The sequence below is a fragment of the Zerene cesonia genome, chromosome 22, assembly GCF_012273895.1.
Source record: "Zerene cesonia ecotype Mississippi chromosome 22, Zerene_cesonia_1.1, whole genome shotgun sequence".
In the NCBI taxonomy this organism is placed as follows: Eukaryota; Metazoa; Arthropoda; class Insecta; order Lepidoptera; family Pieridae; genus Zerene; species Zerene cesonia.
Window position 1 is genome coordinate 4,093,953 of NC_052123.1, and position 14,725 is coordinate 4,108,677.

Genomic DNA, 14,725 nt, shown 5'->3' on the forward strand with positions numbered 1-14,725 from the left:
CTAGTTCTGAGCTACCTCTCCACAAATTTTCAGCGAAATCGGTTCATCCGTTCTTGAGCTATAAATACTCTAACCAACACCACTTTATTTGAAATATATATATAGATGAATAATTTTTGGAAAGAATAGAAAAAATTCGATCACGGGGCGGGATTCGAACCCGCGTTTCTCGCCTAACCGTTGCTACGATGATTATGACTTAGCAACCTATTGTATCTGGCCTGGCTTGCAAAGTTTGTATGGAATCAATAGAATTTCTAAGAGGGTTTTTTGTTAAAGACAATTTATTTCATAATGCTAAGCAAACATATAGCTTAGTATTTTCTCGTGTTTGATTTTACGCGAGTATTATTCATTTAGAAATTAAAAACTTTTTAACGGATTTTAAACGCGATTTATTCATTACATTATTTATGTTACTGCTAGACTCCCCGTGACCACGCTCGCTGTAAAGTGTTCGAAACGGGTTAAATAATATATTGAATAAATCGCGTTTTAAATCCGTTAAAAAGTCTTTAAAGTCTAAACATATAGCTACATTCAATTTACGCTTATATTAGCTTCACTGTAGGTATGGAACCGACTTATTTAGATTCAATTTTGATCCACATTAAAAGGATAGATTTAATTCAAACTTCGTACACTTATCAAGGATCTGTGACAATACAATAATTTCATGAGTTTATCTCAGGATCGCCAGGATTAAATAATTTCCTTACTATAATTCCATACTATAAATAATTTCCTTACTAATATACTCTGTATAAGAGCAAGTGAGATAATTTAGTTGATTCTGTTATTAAAGCTGCTTTTTAATTTTTTAAAGTCTATTTTAACGTCACAAATTGAGACATTTTAATGAAACAGCGTCATCGTTAATTAATGTAAACTCTTAATTTGCTAAAATAAATGTACTAAAAATTGTTTTTTTAAGAATATTCATCGAGGTTTGTTAATGTTTACACACACTTAGCCGATAGCGTCCATTTCACTTTAAACTTTTATAATTTCGTTACTCAAAACCGTGTAATGGAACGTCCACTGCTGTACGGTGTGCAGAAAACTGTAAAACGGTATAATATTAATGTGCATAAATTATGAAAGTATTAGTAGATTTATGTTATTTTTTACTAACGTTACGTAATGGGATGTTGAAATGAGTTTTTATTTAAATATATGTCATCTGCTTCTGCATCTTTTTAACTACGCTTTAATCAGAGTTCTTGAATCAATGTTTTACCATAAGCATCACTGGACTTTTTAATTTTTTTTATTTGGAATAATGTCAATTGTGTAAAAATACGTGTGTCTCTTACTCTGTAGTGATGTATCATATCAAACCAAATATTGCCATTTAAAAACATTACCAAATGATAAATCTACTTTTTTCATGTCTTAAATAATTTCTATATCCTCAACTACCCCACCCTATAAAAACAACTTTTTTTTGCCAACGCTACACGCAATTAAGGCTAGCCGCTAACGAATCACTCGAGCGGCCGGCCTCATTACGTGTGTGCACTCCAAACTGAAACATGTTTAATGTAAACGAAATATTTTAATAAGTGCTGAAATTGCTGACGGTACATATAATGGTGACATGGGCAGTGCTGTGTCAACTCTTTAGAGAGGATAGTTAAAACTAGGTTTTATCCAAGTGCTTTAGGCTCAACCATGTTTGTACCTTAGAAATATCTTAGCAAATGTTTCAAGAAAAGGGGGGTATTCCTAAATAGTTGTTCACATGGCGGCCATTGCAGAGAGAGAAAGAGACAGCAAGCTCTATACATCAATTAAGATTGACCGATACATTATATTGACGTATGCTGCTTCCATTATAGCATTGTAGTAGAGGCTGACATGCCTAGTAGTCACAAATATATTTATTACTCGCGGTGCGCCCTGGCTTCGCCCATTGTACATATCTACCTATAGCATTCCTCAATAAATGGGCTATCTAACACTGAAGGAATTTTTCAAATAGGACCAGCAGTTCCTGAGGTTAGTGCGTTCAAACAATCAAACAAACAAACATACAAACTGTCCAACTTTATGATATTAGTATAGATTATTTTATATATTATTAGATATTGTATAAGATTCTTGGGGATTATTTTACGACCAGACTAAGCCAGTTTGTATTTTTGTATGTAATAAATAAAAAAGAATATACATGAGAAATTTTGAAAGAATAGAAAAAATTCGATCACGAGGCAGGATGCGAACCTGCGTATCTTGCCTAACCGTAGCAACGCCTAGCCTCTCGGCCACCCGTGATCCTGCCACAGTAATCGAATTTCTTCTACTCTTTCGGTTTCATGTGCCTAAGGGGCACCCCACGCCATCTATTGAGATGATTAAGAACCATCACAACCAATACGAAACATTATTTCAATGATTACAATATTGTATCGATGGAACGCGGCCTTTGTTAAATTTAATTTTTAGTTTTATAGCATTGAAATGCTTTATAAATGAGAAATTTTGAAAGAATAGAAAAAATTCGATCACGAGGCAGGATCGATTTTTTTCTATTCTTTCAAAATTTCTCATTTATAAAGCATTTCAATGCTATAAAACTAAAAATTAAAAGAATATACATGTCTATTATTCTTTAGATGCTTATAGGAACTCTCTTTCGTTGTTAGTGGATAGAAAGAAAGAAAGAAAACAAAAAGAAGTCCCTATATTATATACTAGCTGTTGTCCGCAGCTTCGCCCGCGTGGTCAAAATAATTTTCATGTTTATAATTTTATAAATATTATCCCGTGGAATTAAGCATTTTTCTGGGGTAAAAAGTATCCTATAGCACTCGGGAATAATGTAGCTTTTTTGGTTAAAGAAATTTCAAAAGCAGACCAGCAGTTTCGGAGCCTTTATGGTATAAACAAACAAAAAAAAAACTTCCTCTTTATTATATTAGTAAGTACAGATAGCGAAAAAACACTGATTTTCAGTGGATGCAGATAGAGAAATTTCTTTGTCCGATTATCCATTTAACCAAACCCAGTCAAAACATGATTATATTATAATTCAAAGCATTGAATGCTGGATGGAAACATTATTCCTATTTCCTTTAAGCGAATGCTTGTAGTTATTTTCTATAATCATTAAGTCCTTTGAATGTCAATATTAAATTATATTAAAAAGCTAGGTTGTTTAAAACATTATTTATAAAAGCTCGTTTCGCGAACAAATAGCATTTGAACAGGAGTAAATATGCAGTTAAAACATTAAACGAATTGGCAACGTGAATGTTATTTTAATTGAGTCGATATTTACAGTGGTATAGGAGTTTTTTTGATATTTATTATGGTTTACTAGCTGCGCCGCGCGGTCTCACCCGCGTAAGTCCGTATCCCGTAGGAATATCGGGATAAAAAGTTGCCTATATGTTATTCTAGTTGTTCAGCTATCTACGTATCAAATTTCATTGCAATCGGTTCAGTAGTTTTTGCGTGAGAGAGAAACACACTCACATCCTTACAAATGTTCGCATTTATAATATTAGTAGGAGTAGGATAGGATATTTTTAAGCTACATCACTGACAATTACCTAGGGGGGAAAGAGGGATGAAGTATGAATAGAAACGCGTGCAGAGCCTGGGCTCGTGACTAGTTTAATATACTTAAGTATTTAATCACTTCATTCAATTGTTTTCTGTTTGTTGCAGGTTTTGACGCGTTTGCTGGCGCGAGTGGTGAGTTGATATTTGTCGTGTTATGATTTACTAGCTGCGCCGCGCGGTCTCACCCGCGTAAGTCCGTATCCCGTAGAATACCGCGATGAAAAGTTGCCTATATGTTATTTCAATTGTCCAGCTGTCTACGTATCAAATTTCATTGCAATCGGTTCAGTAGTTTATGCGTGAAAGAGCAACAAACATCCATCCATACTTATAAACTTTCTCCTTTATAATATTAGTAGGATGATGTGATACTAGTAGTACTGTTAACTAGCTTTCCGCCCGCGACTTCGTCCGCATGGTTAAAAGACAAGAGCAGTCTAAAGTTGTTCGTATTGTTCCTGTTCCCGGAAGATTTTCGGGATACAATCTATCCTATGCCCTTACTGGAACTCAAAGTATATATATACCAAATATCATTAATATCGGACCATTGGTCCGTTATTAGTGTTATTTGGTTTATATTGAGGCGTGATGAAGTGACATACAGAAAATGTTACTTTCGCATTTTTAGTACTAGGAAGGATTATCCCGGCTCGACCCGGATTGAGAAGTAAACAATATTATGTGTAAAATCTAATATATAAAATTCTCGTGTCACAGTTTTCGTTGCCATACTCCTCCGAAACGGCTTGACCGATTCTTATGAAATTTTGTGTGCATATGGGGTATGTTTGAGAATCGGCTAACATCTATTTTTTATCCCGATATTCCTACGGGATACGGACCTACGCGGGTGAAACCGCGGGGCGCAGCTAGTCTATATATATAAAATTCTCGTGTCACAGTTTTCGTTGCCATACTCCTCCGAAACGGCTTGACCGATTCCTCTGAAATTTGGTAAGCATATTGGGTAGGTCTGAGAATCGGCCAACATCTATTTTTTATCCCGATATTCCTACGGGATACGGACTTACGCGGGTGAAACCGCGGGGCGCAGCTAGTATATAATAAAAATGCTTTATTATCCAAAAAATATATTAAATTCATACAGAACATATCTAAAGATCCACTCAGCCGTTTACGTGTGAAACATACCCACACAATGCAAAAACATCACCCCCCTCCGCGCAGTCGGGTAAAGGTACACCTCAACCTTCAAAGGTTATTGTATTAAATTTTCTTCGTCACATAAAGGCGTCTGTTGAATTTAAGTGAAAGCCCTAAATATTGGAAGTTGCTTGAATGTGTTTGACCGGCGGCGACCTTTGTCGTAAGTTCGTGTAGTCTAAGAGCCAATTATTAGTTTTATTACACGCTTTTTATTAGCTTCACCTGTATGTTTGTATGTTTGTTTGTAACTGACTGCTTTGGGCGCGATTTTGACCCACTTTAAACGGCCAGATTTCGTTCAAACTTTGTAGATTTATTGAAGACCGATGACAATACACTGATTTGATAAAATTATTCCATTTTTCAATTTGCAAAATATGATTTTTGTTAAAGCGTGTTTTTTAGTTTTTTTAAACTATTATTTATTACGTTAATTGTTTAGTTTTATATCATTAAAAAATTATAAATGAGACATTTTGAAAGGATATAAAAAAATTTATCACGAGGCGGGATTCGAATCTGCTTTCTTGCCAAACCTTGTAGCATCGCCTAGCCCGTGATCCAGCCTCAGCAATCGAATTTCTTCTACTCTTTCGGTTTCTTGATCTTGAAATAAACTGTATTCTATTATAAAACAATAAACATATTTTTTTTTCATATTTTGAATTATATGTGTTGTTATTTTAGTAAAGTAATTTGTGGACTTAAGCATATGTATAATTTTGAGGTATGGTATTTTTAAAATAGGAGACAATTATGATAATTACATAGGTATAAATCAATTATAGCCTTTATTCCTATAAGATATGTTCTTTAATGCATAAATACGAACTTAATTCGTATCCAAAACACAATAAATTAATATACCAGATATTTTTACAGTAGCTCTCGCACTAAATGTCACTATAATAACAGCCTAAGTCTTCTCTAATAATAAATAAAATTACTAGTGTATGTATGTTGTATTAAAAATCGAATAATTGCTTTTGCCTTATAAATGTATACATGGTACCTAAATACAGCAGAAATGTTCTATTATTTTTTTAACTTTTGTCCGTATGTTTGTTCCGGCTAATCTCTGGAAAGGCTGGACCGATTTTGACGGTACTTTGACTGGTAGACAGATTATGTAAAAAGGAGAAACTTGGTTACTATTTTTTCGATATTCCCACGGAACATTGGGATAAAAAAAACCATTAAAACTGGTATACAAATATTTGATCGTAGTAATAATTACAAAATTAGCAATATTATAAATTGTTAATAGTGCAGTGGTAATAGCCTTGGCATAATCTAAATGTCCTGGATTCGATGCTCTTAAAAAAATTCATAGTGAATTGAAGATCAATTACTGTGCACTTCGCTCGTTCATAATAAACATATATATTAAATTAAAAAGAAAATCGAGTTCAACCGACTTCAAAGAAGAGGTTCAATAAATTCGACTGTATTTTTAACTTTTTGTTGGATGAGCCGATTTTTATGATGCTTTTGTATTTGATAGCATGTGGTCCCATTTCAATTTGGTCGAGGTCTAATAAAATGTAGGTGGTAGAATTTTTCGATAAAAATAATTGTTTTATTAGACTCATAGTGTGTAGATTCCAAACAAAAATCTAAATAAAGGTAACCATTTTAGAGGCGTAAGGTCTGCAATCGACCTTACGCCTCCAAATGTCCATGGGCGGCGGTAGCGCTTACCATCAGGCGACCCACCAGCTCCATTGCCGAGTATGACATAAAAAAACCTACACGGAAAAAATCTAACTTGCTAAAACAACAGCCATCTACGCTTCGAGAAAATAAAAAAAAAATCTATTGTCGTTTCTTTTTTCAAAATGGCCGCTCTAAAAAACGCGCGCAGTTTAATGAAAAGCACCATACTGTAACCGGCCTAGGATATTGTTCCAACGGCTTCGTGCGTTTAGAATTTGAAGTATTGTACGATAAATATTCAACTTTTTCTTTTTGTGTTCAGCGCTTGAGGCAAGAATTAATTTTGAAGATTTTTTTCATAGACAACTCTCTAACAACTCTATGCATAGAGGAACCTTATTACTATTATGTTAAACTAGCACTAACTAGTACATGTATAGCCTATAGCCTTCCTCAATAAATGGGCTATCGAACACTGAAAGAATTTTTCAAATCGGACCCGTAGTTCCTGAGAATAGTGCGTTCAAACAAACAAACTTTTCAGCTTTATAATATTAGCATAGATAATAATTTTAATAAAAAAACAAAACCGCTGTCAATTGTCAGTACAAGACTATATTCATATAGGACCTTATGGGTTGATACCTCATGTTGATGCTTTTAAAGTTGATACTATCAAATAAGAAAAAGAAAAAATGATAATTTGTTCGCCCAGTACACAGTGTTATGAGGTAAGAAACAAGAGAAAATACATATGAATTGATAATCTTTTTTATATAACCGACTACCTAAATACTTATTCACTATCACGCTTTTATTAGCTTCATCTATATGTTGGTATGTAACCGACTTTAAATCCGATTTTGTCCCACTTTCAACGGACAGATTGATTTCAAACTTTGTGTACTCTTTTCAAGGATAGCTGAATACAATATTTTTTCTTTTTATCCTGATTGAGACGGCCAGGGTTAAGTTAGTTGCCTCTTTAATTTTATAATAAAAAGTGAAGTCCCATGTCCCCTATTGGGATATGGGGCAGATGATATACATCTGTTTCACTGATCGATTTTCTTTACGGACAAGTAGGTGATCAGCCTTCTGTGTCTTGCCAGACCGAGACGTTTTTTTTTGTTTGTCCCCACCGGGAATAAAACCTAGGACCCCACGGTTCTATGCTCACGCGGTAACCACTGAACCAAGATGGCGTTATTTATGTAATATTAGTATGGATATATATTATGTCCTATACTTACTATATTATTACTAGCTGTGACCCGCGGTTGAAACCGCGTAAGTCCGTATCCCGTAGGAATATCGGTATAAAAAGTGCCTGTGTTATTTCAGTTGTCCAGCTATCTACGAAGCGAATAGTATTATTATTCACCAATAGATGTCAGGAAAAAAAACACGAATAAAACACGAATATAACATTATTTCAGTTGTCCAGCTGTCTACGAAGCAAAATAGTATTACTATTCACCAATAGATGTCAGGGAAAAAAAAACACGAATAATACACGACTATGACATTTTCTAAAAAAAAATTCCTAGCTAGATCGATTTATCGCCCTCGAAAACCCCTATATACTAAATTTCATGAAAATCGTTGGAGCCGATACCGAGATCCCAATTATATATATATATATATATATATATATATACAAGAATTGCTTGTTTAAAGGTATAAGATTAATTAGTATCTCATTCGTAAAGTCCAACAAACACTTGACTTGTTTTATATGGTAAAGTAGGTATTTTCTTCAGGAGTTGCATGAAATCTTATATTAAATATAAATGAATACCATTCGAATAGTCTAGTCGTATTCTTGCATTTAATTATGAAGCGTCACAGAATAACCTCATTCATATTACCTTCCTGCTAATTAGTTCTGCGTGTCTATTCACTCTGTGGTCTTTCAATTAGTCTGTGGCCTTCTTAATTAATCATTAAGGTTGAATGGTTGTCTATGGCAGGTATTAGGCTGGATTTGGACATGTTTTGGCTGGATGGAATGGGGAAATTTTTATGATAGGTACGTTTTATAGAATTAAAATGATAAGTGAATGAGATTTTTTTACAGAATAGATATTTGATCACTCAAGGGAATTCGAACCTGCGTCATTTTGCCAAACCGCAGCCATGCCTAGCCTCTCGGCCACCCGCGATCCTCGCCTCGGCAATTGAATTTCTTCTACTCTTTCGATTTTGATTGTTTTTTAAAAAGAGTGATTCAAGTAGTAGGCTGATATATATAATAGCATCCATTAAGGAAACGAGAAGGAGTTTATACCCCTTTTTTTATAGTGGGGATATCTTGCAGATACCCACGGCCTCCGGAGATAAAGCCGTGGGTTATGTCAGATTCTTACCGACCAAAACCCCACTGTGTTCCGTCGAGCCACTTGAGTGAGGGGGCCACGGGAGCTGGTTAAAATCCATCCGCGACCCCCTCGGAGGAGTTCATACCCCTAAATAAGAGTAAAGCAGGACAGTGTTTGCCGGGACCGCTAATTTACGAATAACATACATCTCAGTATTTTCTTGTGTTTGATTTTACGCGAGTATTGTACATTTAGAATTGAAAGACGGTTAAATTTAACGGATTTTAAATGCGATTTATTTATTACTTTATTAACCTGACGTTTCGAACGTAGCGTATTTACTGCGAGTGGGATGAATAAATCACGTTTAAGATCCGTTAAAAAGTCTTTAAATTCTAAACATACAATGTATGTTTAGAATTATCATCATCATATATCATTGTCATCTATTGGGATGTATGTCATACATCCATTCAGATCCAGACATTTTCAGTTGAAGTGTTTTTTTATACAGGTATATTGTAGCCTTAGGGTCAGATTATTAACCCTGGCTGGGAGTCTTTAATCGGTAAAGACAGAGTAATAAGTGATTTTTTTAATCTATTAAAATCAGTTATAAAAAGTATTTATGATTTCTATACTTAATATTCCATGAAGGTTCGCCTCGTTTCGAATAAAATATTTAAATATAAAAGAAAGTCTTAAAATTTCTCGATTTGAATCTTAAAAGATCCATATTTATGTAAAGATGAGTTCCAAGTGTCCTGTTGAGACTGGAAACTGGCTGGGCATGCTTAATGGCGGGTTTATATTGAAATTAGTGATGGGAATTATATCGATATCGATTGCTTGTAAATATATCGTGAATCGGCGAAATATTTGAAGAATTCCATATGGTGCCTCGGTGTTAGAAATAACATTTTGATTATATTAAACGTTTGTAATTTCTACAAAACATAATTTTAATTTCTTAATAAACAAAGTTATAAGTTATTTATACAATCAATTTATTAATACATTACATATAGTATGTAGGAAATATTGTATACAATGTTCTAAGATGATGATTAAATTATCTGTGAATTAAAGTAAAAGTCATAAATAAAAACCTAGTATTAACTTCCATTTTATAACCATCGTCCTTTGTGAAAATGCACTGAAATAAATTTCTCGTTACTATCAATATCGATACATTAGAATCGCGCGAACATCACTACGTCATCATCATCGACTAGTCTAGTGCTACGCTTCGTCGCCTCCACCCATGAATACTGGAGCGTTCTTTTGTATCATCTATCCCTTTCACATTTCAATAAAACGAGCGGGATAGTCAACACTCCAGTATGAAGAGGCATGTTTTCCCGCCATAATAGAGGTGCATTTTCGTTATCTGTGCGATTGCAAATGCACGCTTGATTGGTGACAGATTAAAAAAGAAAAGCAAAGTTGATGAAACTGGCAGGCGATAGCTTCCCTCTAATGCTGGTGGCGGTTTGGAGGGTTGTGAAATGGTTTTGAAATGTCATATTTTTACAAATGTGAATCTCTGTTTTGAATTGAAAAATGTTTACTTGCACAATGTTTACTTGCAAGTAATGAATAGAAAAAAAAAACATTTTTAAAACGTTTTACATTGTACATATAAATTGACATTTCACTTCAGCGTCCGGTCAAAATATTGAACGAAAAAAAAAAAATTGGAAATAGAACGTTCAAATATTCAAATCCGCACAGTTGCTAGCTTTTTCCCGTGCCGTATGAATGTCGGCTATTGATGGCCCATTGTGTTGCCGTCGCAAAAATCTCGAATAATTGATAAGGCCGCGATTTCACGATTCGTTATTAGAACATTCGCGGATGTCTGGACCGTTGGTTGCAGCGTTCCTTTTTCGAATTTTTATTTGTCTTTGCTTTGGCGGGAATAGTTTGAGTTTGGATTGTCGGTGCGGAAAGTTTGTGAGGTATTCGAATGGAAAAGTTTTGTAAGGCCTGCGTTGTCGGTTCGGTTTGGGCGATATTTCTTTTTGCTCGGCGGAACGTTTGGAAATATTTTTGAGAATTTCTACGCACTTAACGATTGTGTACTAAGCGATTGGAGTTGTATAACGTGTATTTGACTCGGTTTGTTTGTAATATGATAGTTTGTTCAGGAGTCTGTATGATTTATTATTGCAAAACTTATGATTATATTTTTTATAATATATATTTTAAATATATTATATTATCCTTTAGAGGCTGAATGACGCACGCACGTATTTACCGGCTGAATCGCTTTTGATGATTCTTTATTTGCAAGCCTTTCGTGTGGTCCCGTTTAAATTTGGTTTAGTTCTGACAATTTCAAAGCAGTTTAGTTTTTGTAAAACCTAATAAGATTTCCTCAGAATTAGGGTGAGACTAAATAATGATAACAACAAAATATGTCTGTGGTAAATATATAAATATAATTTTGCTGACGGTACATAGTTCGTTCGACGGGTACATTGTTCGTTCGTTCTGGCTGTAAGCTATACAAGTGAATAACATAAGCAAATACAAGTCCAACAGTTTCGTAGTTAACTACAAACTTATCACCAAGTTATTACAAGGAGCATCTAAACATTACGAAACTTTGAGCCGGGGGATAATCTTCACACCGTACGACATATCTCGCATGCGACATAATGCCGGGCGACAAACGTGAAGCGTTCGTTACATCGCTGAAACACAATTACACGATGTATTTACATAATGACGGTGTTGGTACATACATTTTTCATGAGTTATTTTAAGGGTTCCTGCGTATGTGTCGCTAACAGACAAGCGAGAATTCCGACTGAACAATTTGAAGTGAAAAAAGCTGGTGGCTCAGTGGTGAGGACCACGGACTTATTGAGTCGGGGGTTCGAGGCAGGTTTGAAATATATTTGCGACTTATTTGCGCATTATCCACATCACTATTGTTTGTAAGAGTCATGGAAAACATCAGGAGGAAACCGGCATGTCCAAGAAACTAAAACAATAAGTTCGACAATATGTGTTATCTGCCAGCAAATGGCCAATGTGGTGAATGATGACCTGAACCATATTATAGCAGGCGTGTGTCCCTGTAGTGGGAACATATATAGTTTCGATTTCGATTATGTAATACATCACCATGATTTAGAGAACAAAAATATAATATCACTAGCTGCGCCCCGCGGTTTCACCCACGTAAATCCGTATCCCGTAGGAACATCGGGATAAAAAGTTGCCTATATGTTATTCCAGTTGTCCAGCTATCTGCGTACCAAATTTCATTGCAATCGGTTTTGCAGGCTTTACGTGAAAGAGCAACAAACACACACACACATCCTTACAAACTTTAGCATTTATAATATTAGTAGGAAGTAGGATAGGATAGGATTTAATAGGGGGGGGAGGGGGGGTAAAGTACGTAATTAGGAAGTTTCTTTTGCGGGCAACTGAGCTGGTGTTTCGCCTGATGGTAAGCCATCACCACCGTCCGTGAACATTCGCATAGGTAGTGTCTTGCGCTGCCAGTTTTAAGGGGTAAGGGATAACGAAATGATGTTCAACTGGGGGGAAGGAATGGACTGGATAGGGTGAGGAAAAGGAAAAGGGAAATTTATTAGTACCAAAAAAAGTTTAAGTGCATGAAGTATACTCGTTATACAAGCAATTTAATTAATTATATTTTTTAGACATTTTACATTAAAAGCCAAATCAGTTCTAGCAAATCTAGTTTTTAATAGTTGATCAAAATCTTAAAATATAGGTACTTAAATACCACCACATGTGAAAATACTTTTCTATAACATATAACTAAGTCACTAAGACTCAATTTAAACGGGACCATGCGGGAGGCGTCTGATTTCAAATAAAGAAAACCTCATCAAAATCGGTTCACCCAGTCAAAAGTTCTGAAGTAACAAACCAAAAAAAAATAATCGAAATTGTATCCTCCTTTTTTGAAGTCGGTAAAAAAGGCATATTTACTAAAGTCGTAGAGCGCCTGCGCGCCGTATTTGGGTCGGCGCGTGACTGAAATGTGCAACTACCCTTCTTTCGGGTACTCCGTCTTATGTTTATCTTAATAGGCCCCTTGGTTGACACGTGGTCGTGGATTCGAAGTTTGTTTCGTTTTATTGTCAAAATTATAGAAAGTATTATAGGTTTTTTCAGAAAATGTAGTACACCACACGATATTTTATATAAGCAACTAGCAAACTCGGCGAACTCCGTTTCGCCACCAGATGGCTTCGTTTTTCCCGCTTTTCTGTTGAAATTTTTCCGGAATTTTCTTTGCTATAAACCTCACGACGCCCAAGACCTTTCCAACGAATGCAAAACCGTGGAAATCGGTTCGTGCGTTCTGGAGTTATAGCGTCAGGAAGGAAAACCCGACTTATTTTTATATAGTAGATTGTTAGAAATTTTGAAAGAATAGAAAAAATTTGATCACGAGGCAGGATTCGAACCTGCGTATCTTGCCTAACCGTAGCAACGCCTAGCCTCTCGGCCACCCGTGATCCTGCCACAGTAATCAAATTTCTTCCATTCTTTCGGTTTCATGTGCCTAAGGGGCACCCCACTACGGCTACGGTTAGGCAAGATACGCAGGTTCGAATCCTGCCTCGTGATCAAATTTTTTCTATTCTTTCAAAATTTCTAATTTATAAAAAGCATTTCAATGCTATAAAACTAAAAATTAAATAAGCAATTGTTTCAAATTTCTTCTTATTATTTTTCTTGATTTCTTTATTATTATTGTAATGTATACTTTTTTCTTATAGCTTTTGTGTTGCGTATCTTGTTTCTTGAAATAAACTATGCTCTATAGGTGTGACTGTTAGGGTCTTATAAGTTTCTAGTAATTTTTTATATAAAGTAGCTATGATAAAAAAACATAGAACATCTTATATTAAACCAACACGTATACATATTTCATTTTGTCATACCGTTGAACAATACCTACCGAACGGATGTCTCATCGTATCTGCTATACAGACGATCATCTCAACGCAGACTCAGGCATTCCTATCACGAACCTGATATTGCTTCCGACTGACTTCAAATTAATCTTCGCCATTTTATACACTAGCTGTTCACTTGGCTGCGCACGTTATTCTGTTTTGTTGACTTGATGGAAATAGTTTTAAAATTATATGTTATCATTACATAGTATAAGACAAGTAGCTTTTGCCCGCGGCTTCGCATGCGTTAAATTCGGAGTAATTACGGAGTTAATAGATGCTAAAAAAGAGATTACACATCTTGCCTTTGTTATTTTGTGCTTGGTATAAACGAAAATATAAAAAAGAAAACAGGGTTTGATTTATGATTAAAAAACCATCAAAATTCATTGCGCAGTTTTAAAGATATAGAGCATATAAAATGAGACTTTATTTTATACTATACGCAACTGATTTTGATGGAGTATTTTTAATAGATGTAGTGATTCAAGAGGAAGTTATATATGTATGTATCATATATTGCACCCGTGCGAAGCCGGGGTGGGTCGCTAGTATATGTATAAAACGCGTGTAGGTGACTGACTGAGTGATTTATTAACGCACAGCCCAAACTACTGGACCGATCCGGCTGAAATTTGGTATGTGGATAGCCACTATAATGTAGACATCCGTTAAGAAAGGATTTTGATAAATTCTACCGTAATGGGAATAATATAGGCGAAAATTTATATCGTAAAAATTTATTTTCACCTCGCGGGCAATAGCTGATTTACCTAATATAGGTATGTTTGTGGCATTGTACCTCTGAAAACGATGAGGCGAGTTAAGTGTTGTTTTAAATCAAACACGAGACGTTTTAATATAGCGCCGACTGTAGACATTCATAAACGATCTTCCTACGAGTTTATATACCTAGCCTCCAAATAGTCTCCAGGCAAAAAAATCATAATATGTCGATGTGGTAGTCAAGCATTCTATTGTGGTAGTCGAGCACGCTTCGGCATGAATTGGGCCAGCTCGCACCGGGGAAGTACCACACCCCCACAGAAAACC

At 35.2% G+C, this 14,725-nt stretch overlaps 1 protein-coding gene across 1 annotated transcript in view; it reads left to right on the forward strand.

Moving 5' to 3' along the window:
• LOC119836089 (tyrosine-protein kinase-like otk) overlaps positions 1-14,725 on the forward strand; it is a 51,151-nt gene that overhangs the window by 12,741 nt on the left and 23,685 nt on the right. The window contains exon 2 of the mRNA XM_038361328.1: positions 3,676-3,702. Within this exon, the coding sequence (XP_038217256.1) occupies positions 3,676-3,702 (27 nt within the window). The remainder of the gene's footprint in view (positions 1-3,675; positions 3,703-14,725) is intronic.